The sequence below is a fragment of the Oculina patagonica genome, chromosome 3 (genome assembly GCF_052425735.1).
Source record: "Oculina patagonica isolate OP01 chromosome 3, crgOcupat, whole genome shotgun sequence".
In the NCBI taxonomy this organism is placed as follows: domain Eukaryota; kingdom Metazoa; phylum Cnidaria; class Anthozoa; order Scleractinia; family Oculinidae; genus Oculina; species Oculina patagonica.
Window position 1 is genome coordinate 7,704,836 of NC_135760.1, and position 24,701 is coordinate 7,729,536.

The following is a 24,701-nucleotide window of genomic DNA, read 5'->3' on the forward strand; positions in this document are numbered from 1 at the left end:
GACCTGCTATGAATCCCTGTAGCAAAATTGTGACCTTCCTTGAAAATTTACCTCATGTTATCCACACATAATGCTTAAACTACACATTAAATACCATGAGGTTTTCTCGCCCATGGACAAAATATTTTCTGGAGAACTGTCTCCACCAAAACCTTTTATAAATAAAACTGTGTAAAACAACCAAACAAACCAGGCGTTTTAACACTTTTATCAGCTGTGCCGACAGGTTCTTTTCTTAGAGTGCTTGAAAATGCCCGGAACAAACGTGTTAGTGATCGACCAGATTGAATAGATCCTTTGGTCAAATAAGAGTGAAAAGCTGCGACGAGAAACTTTTAAGGCCTTTCAGATTGAAGTTTAGTCTGCGCTCTGAAAGATAGTTTAAAAAACTTGATACCTTCGCTAAATAAACGGCTGATTTTATTAAAGTGAGAAGTTCTGGTGGTCTGAAACCTTGCTGGGAGATATACCCGGATATGGTCGGGGTTTCCGTTTTAATAAATCCCTAAAAACAATATTGACCCGTTCAGCAAGCAGTAATTTGTCTTCACTGATAATTTTTTTCGCGTTTATAACGCGCTTTTTCTCACCGGAAAACAAGCGATGCAGTCCAGGAGTTTTAATCTTCGAGAACTTTCAGAAAATCCAATAATTTGGTCTGCAAATTTGATCTCGGTGTCAGATTATTTGTAAATTTGCATGAGTGATTGCCACTTTCAGTTTTCTATGTTCCGGGTGTTTTGAGGGTTATTATTGCAAGATGTGATTGCGATATTCTGGGTTGATAAAGAGAATGTTTTTGATGTCGCTGATATGATCCAAGAGGTTTATCGATCGCGGGGCAAGGAATATGCGGGGACCAGCGGTAATTATTATTACACTTGTGGATTAGAAGACGGAATTAACACAAGAACAAAACACGCTCAAGAAACAACAACACAACAAGAGCTTAGGTGAAGGATTCGAGTTTTAATTTCAGAGCAAATGTCAAAGCTGACTCACTTGACCGAGCCATGCTAGAAAATTAGAAACAAATGACAATTTCATTTCGAAAGCCGGTTGGCTGCTTTCAAGTCACCGGTAGGCACTGTCATTTGACACAGTTCGTCTGTCACAACGTCATTTCAGAATTCTATTTACACAGCGTTCGACAAAACAATGGCGCATCTACATAATCTTAGACTTGTTAAATTTCGCGATACTTTGTGGTTTAATCCGCGGACGACCGGCGCGCGCAAAGCGCGGATTGAGTCCAAATTAACTCGCGCGGTGCCCCCGAGAAGGGATGAAACGCGCTTGCAAGTAAAACCATTATTCGAGTTACCCTTGAAGGCGCAGGCGGCGCAGGTAACGCAACAAGTCAGGTCGCGCTCTGTTCGGCGAGCCAACGATCTATTATTCATTACAATGTACAAAGGATTCCCGGGTACAATGAGAAAACACAAAGTCTACATGCGATATAAATTTCAAATTGCCTAAAAGTTAGCATGACAATGAAGCTACCTCTTGAAAGCAATTTTTTCCTTGTTTACGAAATTCGTCCATATTCAGTGCGACCTCCACTAATAAATTGATACTGCTGAAAGCGTCTAATGTCTGTGCTTGTTCATTTGCCGGCATTTCTGGCTCGCTGTCCTGTTGCCCTTGCGAGGAAGGGCTTTCGCAACCCACGTACTCAAACCGTCCCTGATAATCACATACAGGAAAATACGACTCTTGCTCGTGTCGATTAAAGTCTTTCTCAAACTGCCTCTCGGGGCTGGGCGATAAACTCCGTTGGTACAAGCTGTTCGGTGAAGGATTTTTGACATTCGCTCTTCGCGTGATGGTGTAATTGCTAGGATCTCGTCCCTCGCGACGAATCATCTCGGGTAGTATTCGCCTTCGCGCATTTATAAACCAGTTGCATACTTGAAGCACAGATAGGTTGGCGGCTTTTGAAAGGTACTGCTTCTCCGCTTCGGAGGGGTAAGCGTTAAATCTGTGCTCCCACAGCCACAGTCGGAGAACGTTTACTGAATCTTTCGGAAGGTTGCCTCTTCTTCTCTTGGGCGGTGGGCTCGCGGTGACACGTGATGCGCGAAGTACCCTTTCGCTTTCCTCCCTCATATTTTCCACGTTTTCGTCCACTGCGGGAGAGAAAAAAATTATGGTTAGAAACGATTTAAAGGAAGGCACGAGTTTTCTACTGTCCAAAGTTAGAGAGGCGAGCGCCACGCGCGGATGTAAGCGCCATCATGTTAGTGTCGCATCAAGACATGTATTGATCTTATGAACTACCTCAACTGTCATCGACAGCGAACGAACAACAGTGAAATCACGAGACATGTCTCGTCTGGAACCCTACGTTCTCTATCTGCGCAAAATACAGGAATCTTATTTGAGACAACTCAGAAGGTTTAGAAACAAAAAAGAGATGCAATCCCGACCGAGAATTTTCCCCCACAAACACGAAGTCAACACTGTCAAAAGCACAACTCATTCATTCAGACTTTGAGAGGCGTTGCGCATTTGGATGGCTTACTGCAAATGACATTCATTCAACCGGCTTCCGTAACTTACGGTAACGCTTGGTCCTTGATGCCTTGCCCGTATGGGGAGCCATGTCTCTTGTCGGAACGCGTCCCAGGGCTGTCGTTGTGTTAGTAGGAGAAAGGACGAGGCGAAGAATTTGAAGCAGAGCACTGTTTGCGAAACCTGCAGCAGCGAAGAGACTTTGACACTAATGACAGATGAAAGCGTGTGTGCAACAGAGCGTTGCTGTGTGTTTGTGTAATTTACAATATAATAACGGCACGCGATTGGCTTAGAGTGACAATCTATTTAAATTGCGCTCGAATTTCATTGGCTTCCGCGGACAACTGGGAAAATTTTCCACGTGGAACTGTGATATACGGTGATTTTATTTACTTCAGGTTTCAGAACCTAACGCCAATTTTGACTGCCCTTTCGCAAGTCTATTATCAAAGTTTTGTTTCATTTCACCAAAACAAACATTAAAGATCCCGAGGCTTGAGCGAAAATGAAATTTTCTCAACAAATAGAACATTTAACTTTGGTCAGTTTTCTTTTATTGCCCCGAGGACTCCATTCCTTTTAAAGAGCTCGCTTTCCAATCTTTTATATTGGGATAGATAGATATTCAGTTTATGAAAATTAAGCACCCGTGATGTGCTATTATATTCCAACTTAAACCAAATTAGAACTCACAGGAATAAATTATTCGCAGGTTCAGTGAAGAGTAGGAGTCACGGCCTGCTTAATAAGGGTTTGTTTTGATTTTTGCTCGTCAAAATTTCCAGTTTATTCATTCGGGGGGGAGTTAGATCGCGGTTGTTTTTTCCTATTTTTCTGAAATTGCTAAAGTATCTAACGCCTTATAGGGTTACCGGAGTTACTCTTGTCAACCCAACGCATGTATTGTTTCGTCTTTGAAAGCCGCATTGACCATGTTCTAATATTGTTTGTGAACAATGCGAGCCAGTCAACCTTGTATCAAGAATGGAATACGTATCTCCGAGCTGTCAAACGCTGGATAAACAAGCGCTTGTCAAATTACGAACGCGGCAAAAAACGATCGGGAAGTGTAAAAATCGTTTCACTTTCCTGACCACGGATGCGGTTTTATGTTATTATCCCGATATAAAACACGTATCCATTAGCTGGGTGCTTTTAATATTCGAGCCGACGTCTTTACTTGTTGAATTCTAATAAATATCATATCCCGCAGGCTATGTCATCTCATACGTCACTTGGATACCGCCTACGCGAATGTTCAAGCACTTTTAGCCAGCTATGTATTCACTCGTCGCACTTAAAAATATAAGACTTTAAGTTTCTTCGACTAAAAACCCTGCGAATATGTACTCTTTTATACTGCGTTTTTATCCAATATAGATGTTACTTTTGTAGCTAATTAAAGATTTCTTTTACCGAGTTCCAAGCGACCGAGAGTCAAGTGAACAATGGCAATTAAATTTTCACTCGATACGAGCTAAAGCAATTCCATTTATCCCCAAAACGGCTTTTTTTCTTAAGCTTTTCGAGTGTTAAATTTTGTTTCTTTTTTCTGAATCGTTTATGTAAGTAGAAGATCCGAAAAGATCTGTAAATGGCAGGATTTGTTTAAAATTTACTGCTTTAAAGTGTTAATTGTTCACCTGAACAAGATCTGTTGGAATATTTCACCTGTCAAACTCCGAGTCGCTTGTCAGTGTCAAAAAAAAAAAAGAAAAATGAAATAGCCCAGTTAACAAATTCCTTGTAACGCCGGGTAAAATAGGTTATTTATTATCGAACTCTCAAAATAGAAAATATCGCTAAAAGACCTGAAAACTCAGCTTGGCATAGCCGAATCACGTTTTACAACTTCGCCCTCAGCGAAACTACATGTGGGTACCAGAAAGGACAAAAACACAACACTGGTAATTTGCATCGAATTGAGGAAGGTGACTTGTAAATGGCCGCGAATGTCTAGTCGAAAAGCTAATTATAAGAGCCAAAAAACATCAAGAACGAAAAAATTAAAATTTTAATATTCCATTTCGCGTTTGTTGGTTTTCTCGGTGGCTGGATCGAGTTTGAGGTTGCCGTATTGTCTTTTGTGGTCGAGGTTTACTCAGTTGTATTTGCGGTAGATAACACAATTTTAACTATTTTATGAAGAAAGCAATTGGCTTGTTAATGTAAAGAGCATTTTGTGGGCGTAGAGACCGGAACTTGGTTGATAAAGTTTTCGTTTTTGATTTTGACATGTTGGATACAATACAAATGTATTTTTTTTCCGCGAAAGAAATTTTTTGACAAGCCGAGTCGCGCCCGCAGTGAATGTTATTGTACAGCGGCGGATACCATCACGATGTGCGCCGAAGTCATCACGCAGCAACAAACATGGCGGCAAAGTCCGAACGACCATGTGCCTTGTCGCTTGATTTAAGGTCCATTTCTCCGAATGAAGACAGTTCAGGAAGCTGTGAAAGGTAATACTTTTAATGCACTGTTTTTAATTCACCACTTTATCGTGTAATTTAGTCTTCTCGTCTGGTTTTTGACAGTATAAGCGATGCTCCGCCGCAGCTGAAAGAGCCCCCCAGCTCTCCTCTCAAACCGAAAAGTGACAACGTTCGAGTGTTCCGTCGCTCAAACAGAACGATTTACACCGCAGGTAAGCTTAGAATTATCTTCGTGGTACTGTTTAATTGGCGAGATTAACCCATTTAGGTATTTAGGAAATTTTACTGCTTTTTTTGCCCGTCAGTGAAAATGTATACTACATAAAAAAAACAATGCTGAATTATCGTCTAGAGACATGTGTCTGTCATTTAGGATTTTTGTGTAAAGTCCATAGTTTAATTTCCGTCCAACCTCCTGTTGGTAAATGGATGTTCTCTAGTTGAACCAGTTGCAATCATGTTACGGAGCTTTTAAGTATTAAATTGTCAGCTGCAGTCAGACTGTCCACAGCCCTCTATTTTTTCGTGTTTTTTTCCATCGACGAGCGCACGGTGAGAACGGCGAGAGAACTGGACGCCAGCGCAAACGGAAGAAGCAAGGGGGTGGGGGGCGGGGAGCGAAAAAAATAGAGGGGCTGTAGACATCTTTGGAAATATTGAATTTCCCGTTTCCCCAGAAACGGAAAATTCCCATTGGTTGAGAGGCGGCAAAAGTGTCATCGCCTTAACAACGGCCGATTATGTTGACATGCTGTGATTTGTGATGAATCGATTATTGGAACGCTCGTTGAAGAAATTTCCAAACGTTTTGTCGCGCAAAGACGAGCAGAAAGAGGCTCTTCGCCACCTTTGTTCGAAGGACGTAGTTGGAATTTTACCGACTGGCTTCGGAAAAGCCTTATCTACCAGCTGTATGCTAGGGCGAAACAACTGCAAGAAGATGGGAATGTTGTTGTTCTTGTTGTTTCGCCGCTAAAAAGCATAGGCATAGCTTTTGCGGCATAACTTTTGGCGAATCACTTGGCCAGCATAACTTTTGCCTCGCCGAGGACGTGTGAGGCGAACGTGACATTCTTTTGAATTGCTTGTCACGATCCACTTGCCTTGTAGGATCTACACGCTTAAGATTTCTTTATAAATTCAACATTGCTTGCTGCAAGTCTAGCTTAGCTTTATATGCACAAGATGAACAACACAGTACTTGAACGAAATTCGTCTTGCACTGCAATTCCCAAATCGACCAAGACGTCTGCCAAGCTTCGCCGTAAAACACCTTCGCGTTTTCGCTCGACAAATAAATTATCCGTAGAGATGTACAATGTCTTGCCGAAGTTCCCCAAGTGAATCGCGAATGAGCACCCGCATATTCTGCAAAAATCGGAGGGACCGTTGATTTCGGCTTTCTGCCTCTTTTTGCAGGTTTTTTGGGGGTTTAAGAAGTCGGCTCAGACGACATCCTCAACACCGAAATAAAAACTCACGCGTTGTTGTCACCACACGTGTAGTTTATGTAAATTGTTGCTTAGTCAATTAAACAAGCACTTTACCGCTCAAATTTAATTGGTCCGATTTAATTGAAAGGTCAAGAGGCGGAGTTGTAAATTACAAAGCGATGACAAGGGGAGGAGTCTAATACTTCCACTTTTATTCAAAGATGACTACAGCCTCTCTATTTTTCTTTTGCTCGCTTCGCTCGCTTCCCGTCCCCCTCCCCCCGCGCGCTCGTGCTTCGCACTCGCTTCCTTTTGCTTTTTTGCGTTGAAAAATCGAGAGGCTGTGGACAGTCTAAGCTGCAGTTGAATATGAATATGTTATTTCTGACCAACACTTATGAACCGTTTGTTTATTTCTACACCAGTCTCCCAAGTAGAGAAGGAATGTAGGGTTAGTACAGTAAAAACCCGCGTATAAGAACCTAGGTTTTTTCAAGTTAGCCTAAACAGGTTCTTACATAAATGGTATTTAGTGTAAAATTAGGCTAACTAGGTTCTTAACTTTTGTTCAAGAAATAAAATAATACAATACTGTAATTATATTCAAGGAGGACAAGTTTTATGTAACTATGCTGTAGCTATAATATGTACAGACTGTGTTATAAATATATTTTTGAGAAGATTATTTTTTTCTTTTTTGAAAATAAGAACCTGTTTTAGAATTTTAGCCTAAAATGGTTCTTATGTGAAGGGTGCTTAAAAATGAAATTTTAGCCTAATAGGTTCTTAAATGTTAGGTTCTTATACGCGGGTTTTTACTGTATTAGAAAAGCTAGCTATGGCGATCCTTGCTCTAGATTCAGGCACTGATGTTTCTGTTGGTTAGTTGATCATATTTATGTGGGTGGGGGAGGGGGGGAAAAGTTTGCGGTATCCCTGTTTTGCGGATTTTTTTAAACCTGTGGTATAATGGCTTTCTTGACTAAGCAGTTCGCGGTTTGTGGAAATTTTTTGGTTAAATTCAACGTGGTGTTGCAGTTTTTGAAAGTTTTTCTGTGTGGTTTTGTGATTATCGTACCCCTTTTACGCCCCCCTCCATTATTATTTTATTAAAGAAAAAAAGAAAACTTAAACTGCTTTGAAAATTTTTAAACCAATGATAAATTTAAACCCCCAACACAAACCTCTATATAGAAGTAGTTGTTAGGCTATATAACTATTGCTCACCATAAAAGACAGACTTGTTCATTAAGTCAACAAATGGACACAACAGAGAGTAATCATAATGACTTGCACAAATTATATAATGCCAAAGGTCACAAAATAGGTCTGTTGTAAATGACTTATTAAAAAACTGTGAATTTTGGTCTCTGCTGCCAAGTAAAAGTATTTTTTTAGTTTAAATAGAATTTCTTGGCAAAATGATTTTTAACTAGTTGGATTTTTATTTTCCTTTGTTCCAGATTTATTACCATAATCCTAAAACAAAGAAAAATTCAAATCAAACTACTTTGATACCATTTTGATCAGAAGTTCATTTTAAACTAAAACAATGGTGATGCATGGAAATGAACCTACAGGTTAAACTGTTCTTCATACACGAAAGGTTTTATGCCAGATCTTATTTTGAAAAAATTCAAAAAACAACTTGAAAAAGTTTTGGGTTATTCTGTTCAACATAGTTATATTTTTGCTTTACAAATCATTACTGACATTGACTTAACCAGGTTTGGAATAAGTTGAACTTGTCTTTCACTGAAACAGCTACTTAGTTGTTTATGATTTTTAGGAATAATAGCTTTACTTTGACAAACTTTTCTTTGAAAATATTGAAGTTGGTGACATGCACAGATGCACATGCACATTTTCTGCCATTTGTTCAGCTGTTAGTAATTATTTAGTAGTTAATTCAAGAATACGAAGGTAATATACTCTTGTTATGTGTTTTAATATTCATCATAATGTAAGGTATTATTAATAGCTTATTTTAAACTTGAAATTTTCATTAGGGTTCTAAACATCATAGCTTTTCTTGCCAAATTAATGGTTGTACCTATGTTTTCAAAACAGTTTATAAGTCTTGTGTTACATGGTTCAATGTTTGTTGAGCCACAAATGGTTCAACTCCTGATCAAAGGTTGTTGAGCAACGTGTCATGTAATGAATATTGAAATAGACTGTCAACAAGATAGAGGCATGCAAGCCCTGTTCCTTTCGACAAGTTGCAACTTATTGATCAATTCGGAAGGAAACTTCAGTAATTTATTTACTGCTTCAGCAACTTGCTACATGTTGAAACAAAAAAAATGATGGCAACTTTATTGAAGCAAGTTCATAGCTCTCAGTTTAATTTGTTGGGAACTTCTCACTGATAAGCTGAATCAATCACTTTTCAGATTTAGACAGCTGGTATTTGGAGCGTTATCAAAGGAAATCACTAAAAATCCCAGAGCTGTAATTATCAAACTTTAAAAATCTTGCAGAAAAATTTGCCTTGGTATTGAAACAATTTGATGGTTTATCTATCTTCCTCTATTGTGTTACTAAATTTTTTTAAATGTATATTATTATATGCTTTTTGCAATAATAAATCACAGAGGATAAATTTAAGGAAGTTTCTTATGGAGAAAAAAGCTATTAGGGGAACATTGAGTAACTTGCTGCAAAGAGTGTAGCCAAGTATTGATCATTTGAACTTTGATTTCTCCTGTTTTGATTTGTGGTTTATGTCTTACATGTAGTTATTCAGAGCATGAATACTCACATTATTTGCGCAAGTCCTTACGAGTACAAATAATTGAGATTTGACTGTATCAAGACTACAGTAAATTAAAAAAAAAACATGTATGTCTCACTCTACCTTGAAAGGACTTCACTGTATAGTTCATGTAACTTGAAGAACAGCAAAATTAACATTGTCCACACATCAAGATTATTCAAGTGGTATCTTGTTAAAAAGCATGACTACCGTGCGTGTGAATTACGACGTGATTCGTTTAGCTTTTTAAAGTTAAAACACAGTCAAAACTGAATTTCTCATAATGTTTTGCCGTGGAGTACTTTTGGGGCATTTCAAAACTGTAACATGCCCTCCTGCTTATAGGCCCATCTGTGTGTTAGCGAAAAAAAATATTCTTGGTATAAGCCCTCTGGGATAAAAGCCCTCTCTATCCAACCTTTTCATAGGTTAACTTGCTTGCAGATCATTGTCCATGTACTTCAAATAGAAATAGGCAATTAACTACTGTCTATGAAGAACCTTCTTAATCTTTGGCAATCAAAAAATCTCACGTTGTACGGTAAAATAACCATTCTTAAAAGCCTCGCTCTCTCGAAGCTAGTCTATAATACATCGGTACTTACTTTTCCCCGAGAATTTGAATCTTCAGTTCAAGCAACCATTACTCAGTTTGTTTGGAACAACAAACCTAAAATTAAACATACCACCATGATAGGCCCGAAAGTTAAGGGTGGCTTAGATCTGCCAGATTTCGAAATAATGAACAACGCTCTGAAAGTCACTTGGGTAAGAAGGCTGCACGAAAGCAATGAAAATGCAAGCTGGTGCCATATACCTCTCACACTATTAAAACAGGTAGGAGGTATTTTCCTACTAGAATGCAACTATGATTTAAAGTACCTCAAACTAGATATACCTATACAATTTTATAAGGATGCCTTAAGCATTTGGCAAATCATAAATAATCATACTCCAGCAAATAAAGAACAGATTCTCAATGAAATTCTGTGGAACAATCGGTTTGTTAAGATCGAAGGCTTCTCTGTTTATTACCATAGTTGGCATGCTGCAGGAATAACCAAAATCAAAGACATTTTCTATGAAAACAACTTCCTGACATTTGATAAATTTTGCCGCAAGTTCGCCATCAAAACAAATTTTCTTACTTATTATTGCTTATTCAACTCTATCCCCCAAAACTGGATCCGCTTGTTAAAAGAACTTGACACCGACGCACCCACTTGTTTAGAATATGCAGAGAAAATTCCTTTAGACAAGCTTTCATGTAAATCAGCTTCGAAACTTCTAATCGGGCTGAAATTCATACCTCCCACAGCAGAACAAAGAATGTGGCAAGCAAACTTTGATAAGAAAACTATTAAAACTATCTACAGCATTCCTTTTAAAGTGACCAAGGATATTAGGCTCGCTATATTCCAATTCAAAATTATACATCATATCTTGCCAACTAATGCAACCCTTTTCAGAGATAAGATCATTCAACATGACAAATGTCATGTCTGCGAGCAAAAACAAACCTTACAACATCTTTTTGTTTCTTGCCCGGACGTGCAATCTTTCTGGCAAACCTTTTCCCACTGGTGGAATGTTAAAAACGACGATTTTATTGACTTGAACGACAAAACCATAATATACGGCTTCACAAACAACTTTGGCCAACAACTTGGTTTAAACCTCTGCCTGATAATCGCCAAGTATTACATCTACTCTGCTTCAAGAGAACAAGAACAGTACTATTTCGAAGCCTTCCTTGCTTTCCTCAAAAGTAAACTATCTATTGAAAAGAGTACGTGCAAATCACAAATCATTCTTTAAATAAAACGTAAGTTAACCATTTCCTACAAATGTAACTAAGTAAAAAACAAACTTGTATTACAATTTGGCAAACCAAAAAAAAAAAAAAAAAAAAAAAAAAAATTCTTACCGGATAGAAGCCCTTATTTGACTTTTGCATTCTTGTATTGAATTTTTTAGCTACATGTATAAATTGCAGATCAAAAGGGTTGATAAGAGTGACTTTCTTACAAATTGAATGTATATTCCTCAAGAGAGTCTCAAACTTGTTTCTTGGTGCTCAATTCCAAATGATGCTTTTATGCTGCTTCCAATTAGGGCTGCAACGATACATTTTCTCACAATACAATACGTACCTCGATACAAAGTGCCACGGTATGATACGCAATACGATACAACATCACATACAACTGACAAGTGCTAAAATAATTTTTCTTAATTCTGTTGGTATAAACTCAGTTTTTTCCACTTTATCTGCAGCGAAAACGCTGCAAAGTGAAGTTCTCATGAACCAAATGTTTTTGCTTGTGGGCACACAAGGCTATGTCAGTCAACAACTAATTGTCGCATCTTTAAGGAATATGTGATCGGAAGTGAAGCAGAATGGAACTTCCTTGTCCATCAGTTTAATAAATCGCTATTGAGAGCTTTGCTTTGAGTAAAAAGTAATTAAAAGCAGTTATTTCTGAATGTTGATGAAGAATGTTTTATTGTTTTACGATACTGCAATATTTTGTTCAAATACCGATATTCAAATCTTGACAAAAAAATATCACGATTCACCGGTGAACCGGTGTATCGTTGCAGCCCTACTTACAATCCCCACCAGATGTAAGCTCCTCCAGTTGTAAGTCCACCCAAAACCTCTTAATATGAAGTAATAGAAGCCCAGGGTTTATAACCAGCATTTTACAGTATTTTTGCCAAGGGGGAGTCCCAAGAACACTTGTAAGCGAATTTTACAGTTAGTAAAGCAAAAATCCAGCTTTCATTAATTTTAGTGGTCTACACAAAGCCTATGTTGAAGTAAGATGACACGCAGACGCTCTTAACAATGATTGGAAACTGACCTTAGAGCAGTTTTCAATTGAGTGTCGTAAAACCAAAACCAAAGTAATTACTCTGGCCAATCACAAAGGACACAGACAATCCAGTGAACCAATCAAAACTCGAAGCAACTACATGTAGTTGGCACGAAGCGCGGGAAAACGTGCGCGAGCGAGTCACAATTGGTTTTGGTTTTACTCCTGATTGGCCGAGAAAGTGGCGCGAAATTTTTAAACCAATCACTAAGCGTAGTGAACGCAAAACCAAAGCAAACGCAAATTACTTTCGACACTCAAGTGAAAACCGCTCTAATCATGCCCCTTAAAACGTGCCCCAACCAAGCTTACACTTTGCTTAACTTACAGTGTTGAATAAGTAGTTTGAAAATGTGAGAACTCCTAGTTTTTGTACTGATCTCTTAAAATGTTTCTCCTTTCTAGGCCGCCCTCCATGGTATAATGTTCATGGACAGCTTAAAGAGCCATTTGTCATAGGTAAAAATTGCTTTTGGTTAAATGTTTGATACATTAAAAATTCCCTTGATACCTTGCCTAAGGACCACACCAGATAGAACAACCAGCTTGTTTTTGTGGCAATTTTTTGGCCCAAGCAAAAGCTCAGTCAAAAATTGCTCAACACAGTTTTTTCTTAATTTCTTGTCCCCAAATTTGATGGAGATTGGACTAATTCCGTTTGAGTTGTACATGTAGCTCTTTTAAGACATCTCTTTCTGCCCAAACTTAGTGTTCGAGAAAGTCACTCAAACCTCACTTCCAGTAAAAATTTCCTGCACTCTCTTTCTCCATCATCTTTTTCCATTGACAATTGTGAGGATCGTGTCAACGCTTATTTCTCTTGGCTGAGCAATAAATATTTTTCTAACATTATTTTATCAATTTCCATATAGCTTTTGTATGTGAAAGAACATCACGTGTGAGCATTTATAAAATACAACATTATTTGTATGGCCCAGTGGTAGTTGTTTTACTTTTAAAAGACTTCAATCACCACATTGTACAACAGGTTTGTGTGGAGGGAGTGCATCAGGGAAAACCACTGTTGCAAACAAGATCATAGAACAACTTGGAGTTCCTTGGGTCAGCATGTTATCACTTGATTCATTTTACAAGGTGAGATGTGTCTTCTTGAAGCTGAAGCTTGCTCTGAAGCCTCAAGTGATACTTTCCAGGTGGCACTTGATTTACAACACCTTGTTAAACTACAGGGGAATCCTAATTTTGGGAACCTTCAAAATTGCGTGCTGTTGAGACCAAGGATCCACTGTCTGGACCAAGGGTCGTCAAACCGAACCACTGTTTTCGATATTATAGGGTAATCCAGTAAGCACAGAAGCTGTTGTCTTTTCACATGTAAGCTGGATGTTACGGTTACCTACAGGGCAAATCTCGGCTCACACGTGAGAAATACGCGTTTGCGTCTTTTACATCCGGACCATGGGCCACATACTGTACACTGAGGACCAGTAGAATTACATGTACAAGCTTATGAGAGCCGCTACACAACTGAAAAAACGTCTCTGTACTGGCAAAGGTGTGATGGCATTTATTTGCTTAATTTCAACAGGTGCTAACTCCAGAACAACATAAAGCAGCGCTCAGAAATGAGTATAACTTTGACCACCCAGGTAAAGTCCATAAAACAAAGAAAGCATTTTATTTGAAGTAATGCCTGATGTACTAGCCATTAGGACACCTCCCCTCCCTCCCCACCCACAATTAAAGTAAGTATTGTTATGAGAGTAAAGAAATGTAACAAATAAATGATATATTTAGAAATTAATCACTGATGGGGTTTCAACACTCATTTTTAAGTGCCAATAAAAAAGTAATTTTAAGTTCTGTTCTTTAATATTTTTAGATTCATTTGATGCTGACTTGGCTGCAAAGGTCTTGAAGAAGTTGAAAGAAGGAAAAAGTGTACAGGTAATTAAAATGGGAGATATATTTACTTATTGTGAGCACATACATGTAACTCTGAATTGAGTGAACAGGTTCTGTCCCTGGCTGGGTATTATGTATGTGTTATTGGGCAAGACACGTAACTCTCACAGTGCCTCTCTCCACCGAGGTGTAGAAATGGGTACCGGCGAAGACCTGACAAAATGCTGGGGAACTAATGATGGACTAGCATCCCATCCAAGGGAAAGCAATACTTCTAGTCACTTCATGCTATAGGAATCAGAGATTAACACCACAGCCTTTAGCCTGCAAATGGATTTACTGGTTAAAGAGCCACTGTCAATGTCTTGTCCAAGATGGCGTTACACAAGCTGCAGACATTTGGATGAGGAGTCTGATGTACTGGCCATAAAACCAAATTATCTCCCAATGGCAAAAACAGCAAATTTTATAAATATATTTTCAATTCTTATTATTTCACCCATTTAGGTTCCAGTTTATGATTTCAAAACTCATAGCAGATTAGATCAGAAGGTATGTTGCAAGTGATTTTTATTATCGGTATTATTTTTTGTGTGAGCTAAACAAATTTGAAGTCCTGCAGTCTCTTAATACATCTCTTTCAAATAATGTATAATTATACCTGGCTATCTGGTCTATATTTTTTAATTTATGTAAAAAACACATTTGTCTTAGGGGGTAAAGGGTTGAGGCTATCTTGCTGTTTCTAACCATATCCTCATTGGCCTTTAATACAAAGTTTCTTTCTGTCTCTTCCTTCCACAGAACGATTTATATGGGGCTAATGTTATCATCTTTGAAGGAATCATGGCATTTGCATACAAGGACCTGAGAGATGTAAGGCAGAATCTCTTGTGTTATTGTTTTGGACGTTACATGTACAATCATTCAAATTTAAGTATAAAATTCTAAGGATCATTACTTTGGAACTTGTTTACTTTTTAGTTAATGGACATGAAGGTTTTTGTTGATGCCGATCCTGACATTCGGTTGGCAAGAAGGTCAGTTTGAACAATGAGAAATATTAGGCAAAATCAGTAAGGCCTTTTTCTGCAAACAATGGTTCAAGATACCACCACCTATTTCTGTTTTCTTTAGCTTGAAATGGCCTGGCCCCAGTTGCTCAAAAGATGGTGATGCTGTCCACTGGATAAATCACTATCTGGTGGATAGCGCAGTATGTTTTGTTAACATTTATCCACTGGATCGTGATTTATTCGGTGGATAGCGTTATCCACCCTTTGAACAACTGGGCCCAAAAGTATTGTGACTCCTCTGCAGGGGCTACTAGTTCATCGCAAGTTATCCTCCTTCAACCCCAGTTTATTTGTCAGGATGCCCCAACAAAATAATGAATTAACCAGTACCTATTTACACTCCTGGGTGGAGAAAGGCACCGTAAGAGTGAACATTTTGCCCATAAAGTATACTGCCCAAGCCATTAAGCAAGTAAAACAGAATTACACGTCAAATAGGTACAAAATGGAGTTATGTCACTATGCAGAAATGAAGGCGTTCCCCTACAGTATGCAGCTTTGAAGCAGAAATACTATCATCATCATCATCATCAATCCTTATCGCGCCATTGGACGCATAAGGCCTCTACAGTCTCTCTCCAGTGGGAGCGGTCTTGTGCCGCCTTCCGGATCCCATTCCAGGTCAGGTGCAGGGACTTAAGTTCTTTCTCGGCCGACCTTCGCCAGGTTGTTCTAGGCCTTCCCCGTGCTCGCTTTCCCTCTGGTGTCCAGAATAAACCTTCTTTAGCCACATCGCCGGAGTCCTTCCTCAATACATGCCCAATCCAACTCCATTTCCTGCGGGTTAAGCTCACCATGATGTCCTCTTGTTTACAGATGTTTCGTACTTCCAGGTTGGATATTTTTTGTGGCCATCTTATTCCCAATATAATACGGAGGCACTTGTGGATAAAAACCCTCAACTTTTTAACTACGTCCTGTGTTGTTTAGAAATACTATAACTACTTGTTTTTCTTTTCATTTATTTTTTTGAATTAGTTGTCTGTTTGTCTAGTTGTCTGTTGCAGAAAACAGGATAATGTTGATGTGGATTTTCCTCTATACCTGTTCAATTTCTTAGATTGAAAAGAGACATTACTGAAAGAGAGAGAGACCTTGTTGGTGTTTTGCAACAGTACAATACTTTTGTGAAACCAGTAAGTATCCTGCAAACTTTGTAACTTTATGATGTTACAAATTTAACATGTAACCTGGATTTTCAGAGTTAAAACAGCCTGGGACGGCGGAGCAATTTTCCAAGTGGGGGGGGGGGGGGGGGGCTGACTAGTGACTTGAAGTGGGGGGGCTTAAAAGACCCTTCTCTTAGTAAGTCTTTATTTTTCGAAAATTCTGGGGGGGCTAAAGCCCCCCCCTCCCCCCTCCCAGCTCCGCTGTCCCTGAAAAATCAGTTAGTTTTCTAGTAGATATAATTATTTTTAAAGGAAATAACTGTGTGAATGGCTACACAAAATGACTTTTCTGTTTTTTGTTTTTTTTTTCAACTCACTTTTCTCACTTCGAATCTTTGATCAGTGGTTGTAATTGTAAATAGGTTCGCAGAAAAAATTTAGAGACAAATGTATGGAAAATTAAAAACTTAACTTAATGCCTTCTAGCCCAGCTACTTCCTTCAAATTTGACTTATACAAGTTCCTTTACCTAGTATCTAAACTTTGTTATTCCTAAATTGTCTAGAATTCAATTTTAAAGAATCAAAAATAACTTGCCATCAGATTCCCATACAAACACTAACTTCTGACAGTGTTGCCTACCTGCCAAGATGGCTTCCAAATTGTGGTAAGGTCTATAATCTATTAAAATCTGTTTGTTTGTATTATTTTAGGCGTTTGATCAGTACATTGCACCAACAGTTGTGTTCGCTGACATTGTTGTTCCAAGAGGTTAGTGCACCAGTTGTATCTTGTCTGGGTCATTATTTTGTTTTGATTTGCTGCTATTAAAATGTACTATGAAAATCACCAAACAGTAAAATGGGCAGGAATTTTTATATTGCTGCCCCGCCCACTTTCATTGACAAATTCCAGAAATTGTGTCTGTGTCACTGTTTTATCAATGTTGGAAATTGAAAAAAAACTTTTGAAAAATCTATTTGAATGTGTAATTACATGTACATTTATGTGCTTTTTAGGCTGTGTTTGTTAGAAATTACCCTTGCAGGCCTGATTTATATCTATAGATGAAACAACAAGCCATACCTGGATTAACCCTTAAACATACATGTATCTAGGTGAAAACTATATTCTCTGCCTAAGTAGATTGTTATTTTCGGACTATTTGGAACGAACACAAAGTTTTCAAAGAGTTTATAGATGAATTTAAGGTTTTGATAAGCAAGTAACGTTAGTTCACAAGGGTTTTATGATCAGCTTGCAGGCTGCGCAACTTGTCGTGAGGACATCTGATGTCGCATTCATTCATTCGCTTCTTGCATATCATTAGCTACATTTTGCAATAGGAAGAGATCAAGCCATTAAGTTCATGCAGTGGTAAATCTTACCGGAGGCATTTTTGTATTTTCAAGGTGGAGAGAATAGTGTTGCAATAGATTTGATTGTACGTCATGTGAGGACACAACTCGAACAGGTTAGATTGAGAGTTAGGTTTAGTTTCTTTGGATTTTTATCTTTGCGTAACTTGAACTTTCCACTCAGAATAACTTCTTGGCCTCTTTCTTTTCCAATTTAGAGAGGATTCAATTTCAGGTATGAAAACATTTCAATGTTTCCCTTGCCTTTAAAAAATAATGAGTATTGAAGAAAACTTAACTGCCATAGCAATTATTTAGAAAAACAGTAAGTACATTTTAATTATATTTTGAGATGGAAACTAATAAGGAATTTAATGCACTGGCTGACTTTTAGTATTATAAATAATCACTTTGTTGCTGTGTGTTCTATATTAATTTTACAGAGCCCAGCTTCGGTCAGCACATCAGGGACAACCACTACCCAACTCACTAAGCATTTTAGAAAGTACATCACAAGTTAGAGGACTTCATGCAATCATTAGGTTAGATAACTGTATTGATGAATGAATGGCAATGCATTGATTTTGTAGCAGTTGGTGTACTTTGTAAACTATTCTACGGTAGCAAGTGAGCGCTTACATGTTCATGTTGAGTGCAGGTCAGAGATAAATGACCTATGTAGATGCAAAACCAACTCTGATATTGATTCTACTGGTTTATCAGGTACTTATCTGGTGAAGCAATTTGCTCTGGCTATAAGCGTGCACTAGTAAATTATGGTGCATGCTTATACTGAATGTGATTGTGCGGCTCTGCTGGCTATGTTTTAATGCTGTTTGGTAGTACACATTGTCACAAAATATCAACAATAATAAGTTAATGTGGTGTGTGAATATCTTTAAAAGTGTAAAGTTGCCTTGTTTCCCCGGGGGGGGGGGGGGGGACTCGCATATGAAAGTGAGGGGGATGCTCGTCGTCTCGCTTAGGAGTGTAAATTTCGGACTTTTGGTCTCGCTTAGGGTGTTCCGGGAAAAAACGCCCAAAACACCAATATTTTTAGCCATAATGGTCTCGTTTAGGGTTACACGCGAAGAAATATATAAATATAAACTCCATTCTTAGTTTTTTGGTATCTTTTAGGGGTCAAGAAAGGCTTGAGCCTCACCCAGATTGGTCTCTTTTAGGGGTTCTTTTCAAAATTTCCGACGAGCATCCCCGTCCGTTTCATATGGGAGTCCCCCCCCCGGGCTTGTTTCCTAGTGAAGAAGAGGTGGCTTTATAGAGATGGGGGGGGGGGGTCTAAAAGCACTTTTATGGTAATTGAATGCACTGAAGTTTGCTATTTCGTTTGTTGTCTGTTTTGTTTTCAGGAATGAGCAGGCCAGTAGAGATGACTTTATCTTTTATTCCAAGAGGTTGATGAGAATTCTTATTGAGCATGCACTATCACTCCTACCTTTTAAAGTAAGTATGCTTTTTTTCCAAGAACACAGCTGCAGAAACATCATTTACATGTACTGTTCTTCTTTAGTACAGTCAAAACTGGTCAAACCTACCTTTAAATTAAAATTAAATGTATCCACTGGATATGTGATTTCACCTCCACTCTTCAAAGTCAAAATATACCAGAGGGTCTTGATAGCGCAAGTGTTGTACATGTACATATTTTTAAAACCACAACAACGCTTTTCAGTCTTCGGAACATGATTCGATGTCAATTTTTAGTGGGTAAAGGGATAGTTAAGAAAATGTTACCATACTGTAATAAAAAAAATTCCTATATCATTTTTGTTTTTAGAGACATGTTGTCACAACAATGGAAGGTATGGTTTACGAAGGAAAAAGATTTGCAGGAAAAAGGGTAAAAACAGTAATTATAATAAAGATTTGTAGTTGTTAACCTACTATTTGTTTCATTTTGTCCAGTTTTGTTATTGGCATTTTTGTTTACCAGTATTTTGTTTCAAGCAATAATATAAAATATTTATGGCCCAAAAAATGAAACATTTGTGCCTGAACTGTCCTCACTTAGTGCGATTTTATTTAGGATTAAGAGTTTTAGGTCTAAGCTTGGTCGTAGTCATTGTCAGTGTTGTGTTTTAGGGCAAGACACTTTTGTCTCACGGCCTCCCTTAACACGAGTATATATACAACCCTCCAAGTTTATTTTTTTCCCTAGTGGCCTTTTGGCCACGGACTGCTCAAGTTTGGTCGCCAGTGAAAAATTTTAGTTGCTAAATTAAGCCCACACTTTCAATCCTTTTTCTCAGTTTTAGTTGCCAGGCTGGCAACTTTGGTTCCAATTTAGTCGCCAGCACCAAAGCCAGCGACTAAAATGGTCTTTACTTGGACGGTTGATACAGTGTGAATGTTTCCCGACAAACTGTTAGAGCAATCAGTTTAATTACCAGGAGCTGTCTTGTGATGGACTAGGCATCTCATCCAGAGGAGTGGCAGTACTCCCTATGATTTGTCTTGTACAAAGCGTTAACACCAGTCACTTCATGCTAACATAACTGTAGATAAGCACCAATACACAACACTGCCTTCCCTGATGGCTCAGATCTAAGCAGATTTGGAGCATTTTTCTCCACTTATTAAAAGCTTTTATTGTTTGTTTCCAGCTGTGTGGTGTGTCGATACTTCGAGCTGGGGAGACCATGGAGCCAGCCCTGGAGTCTGTGTGTAAAGACATCAGAATAGGAAAAATACTCATTCAAACTAATGAAGAAACATCAGAACCCGAGGTGAGGCCATTCACTCTTTATTTCCCAAGAATGATCACATATAGTTTTTCTTAACAATTATTGTTTCAAATACATCATCAATAAGTGCTTGTAAAAAATCAGCTAGGGGATGTTAATTTTTTTCCATATGTGCCACCAAATTTTTAGTAATGTTTAATAAATGAGCAGCAGTGTATAAAACACGAACTGCGAATTTATTGAACGGCTTCAAAATCTTCTGATGTAGATCAACTCATTCTTGCACTAATATTTAGATTTGGGGTGATTTTGGCCTAGAAAATTGGACGCAAAGTTTAGCTGTGTCTTTATCAGATATAAAGACACTCCTTAAACATTAATTTCTTTTGTATTTTTTTTTATGAATTATTAATGAGTTTTTGAAGAACTCATAAGGTTATATCTTCCTTTAGATGTTCAAAGATAATGTTTTTCATGGGTTAAGCTGCCTACCACTAATTTCAAAAATCTGTGAAATAACCATAATGTAGCTCCTTTAAAAGAAATTTGTCATAATAAGTAAGGTAATTAACTAACACTGGCGTTGCTGTCTATCTCTTAGCTTCATTATCATCGCCTTCCTAAAGACATTAGTGAGGATCATGTTATACTTATGGATGCCACCGTGGCCACAGGGGCAGCAGGTTTGTGGCTTTTTTGAAATTATTTGCGACAAAATTCATTGACCAGCTGTCTGCAGACCACAAAACCACCACTTTGAGTGCTTGATCAAGTTGTGTCCACTCCTCTTACTGAATTTTTATCTCCTTTTTTGCAGCTCTCATGGCCATCAGAGTTTTATTGGTAAGTGGATCATCTTTAAGATAACTACTTTACAGACTCCAGTTTCATTCAAACTGAGAGACTGTCTGTGATGAAGTGTTGATATTAAGGGAAGAGGGTCAATTTGTTATTGGTGTTGAATTTTGTTAACTTTTTGGTCTTTCCAGGGTTTCAAATTAGAGCTACGTGTAGTTTACACTAGCATTGGAGACTGACAGACAATCACAATCAAAAGTGAAAAGATCAAAACGTTTTGATGGGGGGCTACATTTCTGATGAGATTTGCAGTTTTTGTAAAGACTCTTAACATTCCTTTTGACTCCGATTCAGAATTCATTAGTAGTGTAAACCAGCCCTAAGGGAGAGGATGCATTCTTTGATTGTGAAAGGTGCTACCAGGCAATGTGCAATATTACTTAAGTGATTGTTCTTCTTGGTCAGTCTGATGTCACGTAACTTGAAATTTAACTCTTTTGACAGGACCATGATGTAAAAGAAGAAAATATCCTGTTTCTCTCTCTCATTGCTGCTGAGTCAGGTAAGTTGATTTTATTTGATCTCTGAAAGGTTAAGCAACAGACTAGCTATATTAAAACTTGCTCATCCATTGTGATTGTTCGCTCTCTCTGAAACAGTTGAGTATCAACTTCAAAAATTAATGTGACTCAAACTGTGGAGATGCATTAGACTGCAAGCAGTCGGTCCATTTTTGTTCCTGAAATGTTATGCGTGGTGGTGGAGGGAAGGGGGGGGGAGGGGTTTACCCTCAGGGGAGATAGCAATTTTCAGCTTTCTCCATGCTATGGAAATCAGAGTTAAGGACTGGCAATGTTAAGGGATCTGCCTCCACCAGGGTTCATATGGGTCATGGAAAATGTGGAAGGTCATGGAATTTTAGAATTTCATTTTCCAGGCCTTGAGCAGGTCATGAAATTTAAGTGTGGGTCATGGAAAGTCATTTAAAATGGTATTGATTGTACAAAATAAATTTGGCAGGTTTTTTTATGAAGAAAAGGGTAAAATCATACCTGAAATCAAAATAAGTTTTGAAAATATTCAAGAAAAATGGTCAAATTTAGGTCATAGGAAATTTTGAAAAGTCGTGGAATTTCAAAAGCTCGAAAGAGTATGAACCCTGTCCACTGGTGCCCATGAATAGTAAGAACTTGACTTTTTTTACTTTGAATGTAAACAGCATAAAGAATGCCTATAAAATGTATATAAAAGAAATAACGAGTTCAAACTGTTTTGTTGTAGGTGTTCACACAATAGCCTATGCATACCCCAAAGTAAAAATAGTGACAGCAGCTGTTGACCCAGAGGTCAACGATAAATTCCATATCATACCTGGCATAGGTAAGATACTAGGGTGCAGTTGACTTTCTTTAGAAATTCTTCCAAATTTTCAAACAAGTGAGTTTTCTCACATGAATATATCCACAAAATGTTAAAACAAGGAGGTTCAAGTGGGCGTAGTACCTATATTAATAACTTATGATGCCACAAAGTGTCCCATTGTTTAGCATTTTCGACTCTGGAGTGAGTGGTTCAGGTTCTAGTCCTGCCAAGATCACTGTGTTCTGTTCTTGGGCAAGATGCTGCTATCACAGTGGCTCTTGCTACCCAGGATTTTTAATGGGTTCTGCGGGAAAACAAAATGCTTTGGGCTGGGGGCGGGGGGTAATCTACAATGCACCAGAATCCAGCCGAAGTGGGGGTGGGGGGGGGGGGACAGCAATACTCCTAGCCACTTCATGCTACCAGGAAACCAGAATAAAGAACTGGCTCTGATCAGCTATGCAAACAGGACTTGATCAAGGATTAATTGGGTTCTAAGATGAAATAGCTATGGGAGAAAAAGAGAGACAATGAAATTTAACAAGGGGGAGGGGCCCAAAGAATAATATGATTTTCCGAGAGCTTTTTTATTAGGATGTGTCTAGTGGAGAAAAATTGACTTGTTTGAATTTTTCAGTTGCATTACCTCATATATTAAAGAGATGTGTGTTTATTTTTCAGGGAACTTTGGCGATCGTTACTTTGGAACAGCTGATTATTAACATATTTTATATTAAAGTAAAGTCATTTTTGTAAAATGTCTAAGTAAAGAAGAGTTTGTTCTTAAATATAAACCCTATACACGCTTGTTCGTAAGAACATTTATATGTAGAAACCCATACTGTTCACCAAAATAAGAAGATGGTTTTCCATGTTCTATAAAAAAAATAATGTCTGCTCAAACTCCTATTGCGCTTATACAGCGGCTATCTTCTAAATATAAATATAAACATACATGTACAAATTCGTAATAACAAAACATAAAACCACCTCGTGAAAATAGAAATAAAATGTTTTAAATACCGTAAAATCCTAGTGATAAGCTGTGGGCTTTCTTCAAAAGGCCTTTTTTTTTGGGAGGGCTTATATTTCGAGGGGGTGGGATTGGGGGTAGGTAGGTAGGTAGGTAGGTAAGTAGTAACTTTATTTAAACAGGGTAAATTCATCAGAAATATACAATAATAAAATACTAAAGCTAAGGGGGAGGGTAAGGGGGGTAAGGGGGGGGGGGTGGGAGTGCTTGTTATAGGAAGGGAGGTTGCGTTTAAAAAAATGTTTGGGTTTATATTTGGAAGGGATATTGCTTTGGAAGAATTACAAGAATATCGAATGGTAAAATTTTCTTAACATAATATGAAACACAAAACAAGTTCGATAAACGACCTTAAAATACAAAACAAGTTCTACGAAAGGAGGGTTGTAGAGAAAGAAGTTATAACTTCTAAATGTTAGCCCTTTTGGGGTTAGGGATGGGGTGGGGGGAGGGGGGTTACCCGAGATACCCAGGGTAGGAGGTTATTTTCCGGAGGGCTTTTCTCGAGGGTGGTATCGGGGCGTATTATCGGAGTTTTACAGAACTTCATTCCGGTACTTATAATGTAAATGGTAAGGGTGATGTAATATCTAAGTTGCAAATAGATACATCAGAACGTTTTTAAAAACGGTTAGAAATAGCAAACTTCAGGTTCTTCTTGAGCCGCCTGGACCATCGAGAGACGCGAAAATTTACTGCGCGAAAATAATAACTAAAATTAGAAAAGATGTTCCTTATTTAATTTTTCTGGCATTTTAGGCCTCGTCCACACTGACCCGGCTAAATTTGAAAACGCCGCGTAAAATGTTTTCCGTCCACATTAACCCGGGTAAATTTGAAAACGATACCCACTTTGGAGAGCGTTTTTGAAAGCTCCGTTTTCGGCGACCGTAAACGCCGGTTCAGTGTGGACGGTTGGCCTAACCGGAGAAAAAAGATGCGTTTTCAAATTTACCCGGGTCAGTATGGACGGGGCCTTAAACATTAATTTCTTAGCATAATACTAAGAAAAACATTGAACTATCTTAATTAACCTACGTTGACAAACGCGGGGGTTAAGTCAAAGTTACACTTGCCCTCTTTGGTAGTTTTATGGTGATTTTTCTGTTATTTGCTTCATCCTCAAGCGCATTCTTTTTGTTTCGTCAACGATCACAATTAGGTTTGTTACGTTTTAATTAGTAGGGTTGGGGCCGTAAATTTGTATAAACGTCGATTTGGTTTGATGGAAACATTTCATAACTGCAAGTGCATCGTTCTTTATTATTCAGTTAAGATTGTAATTGGTTTGCTTGACAATGTGATAATATTGTAAGGGAGGATAAGATTTTTATTATTGTTGGAGTTTAAGGGTAATGCAGTCATTTTTCTA

The 24,701-nt window shown here is 38.2% G+C and overlaps 2 protein-coding genes across 2 annotated transcripts; one reads left to right on the forward strand and one right to left on the reverse strand.

Annotated features, from left to right (window-relative positions):
- Positions 1-949: 949 nt before the first annotated feature.
- Positions 950-2,739, reverse strand: LOC144646346 (homeobox protein TGIF2-like). The gene is made up of 2 exons (XM_078505901.1): positions 2,563-2,739; positions 950-2,129 (listed from the first exon to the last, which is right to left on the reverse strand). The coding sequence occupies exons 1-2, from the start codon at positions 2,603-2,605 to the stop codon at positions 1,483-1,485; spliced, it is 690 nt and encodes a 229-aa protein (XP_078362027.1). The 5' UTR covers positions 2,606-2,739; the 3' UTR covers positions 950-1,482.
- Positions 2,704-23,939, forward strand: LOC144646339 (uridine-cytidine kinase-like 1). The gene is made up of 22 exons (XM_078505892.1): positions 2,704-4,979; positions 5,055-5,164; positions 12,428-12,481; positions 13,011-13,117; positions 13,572-13,632; positions 13,866-13,930; positions 14,396-14,440; positions 14,693-14,764; positions 14,873-14,928; positions 16,025-16,100; positions 16,787-16,844; positions 17,486-17,547; positions 17,650-17,666; positions 17,875-17,973; positions 18,802-18,895; positions 19,230-19,292; positions 20,056-20,178; positions 20,738-20,819; positions 20,954-20,979; positions 21,439-21,496; positions 22,216-22,314; positions 22,978-23,939. The coding sequence occupies exons 1-22, from the start codon at positions 4,828-4,830 to the stop codon at positions 23,016-23,018; spliced, it is 1,620 nt and encodes a 539-aa protein (XP_078362018.1). The 5' UTR covers positions 2,704-4,827; the 3' UTR covers positions 23,019-23,939.
- Positions 23,940-24,701: the final 762 nt, after the last annotated feature.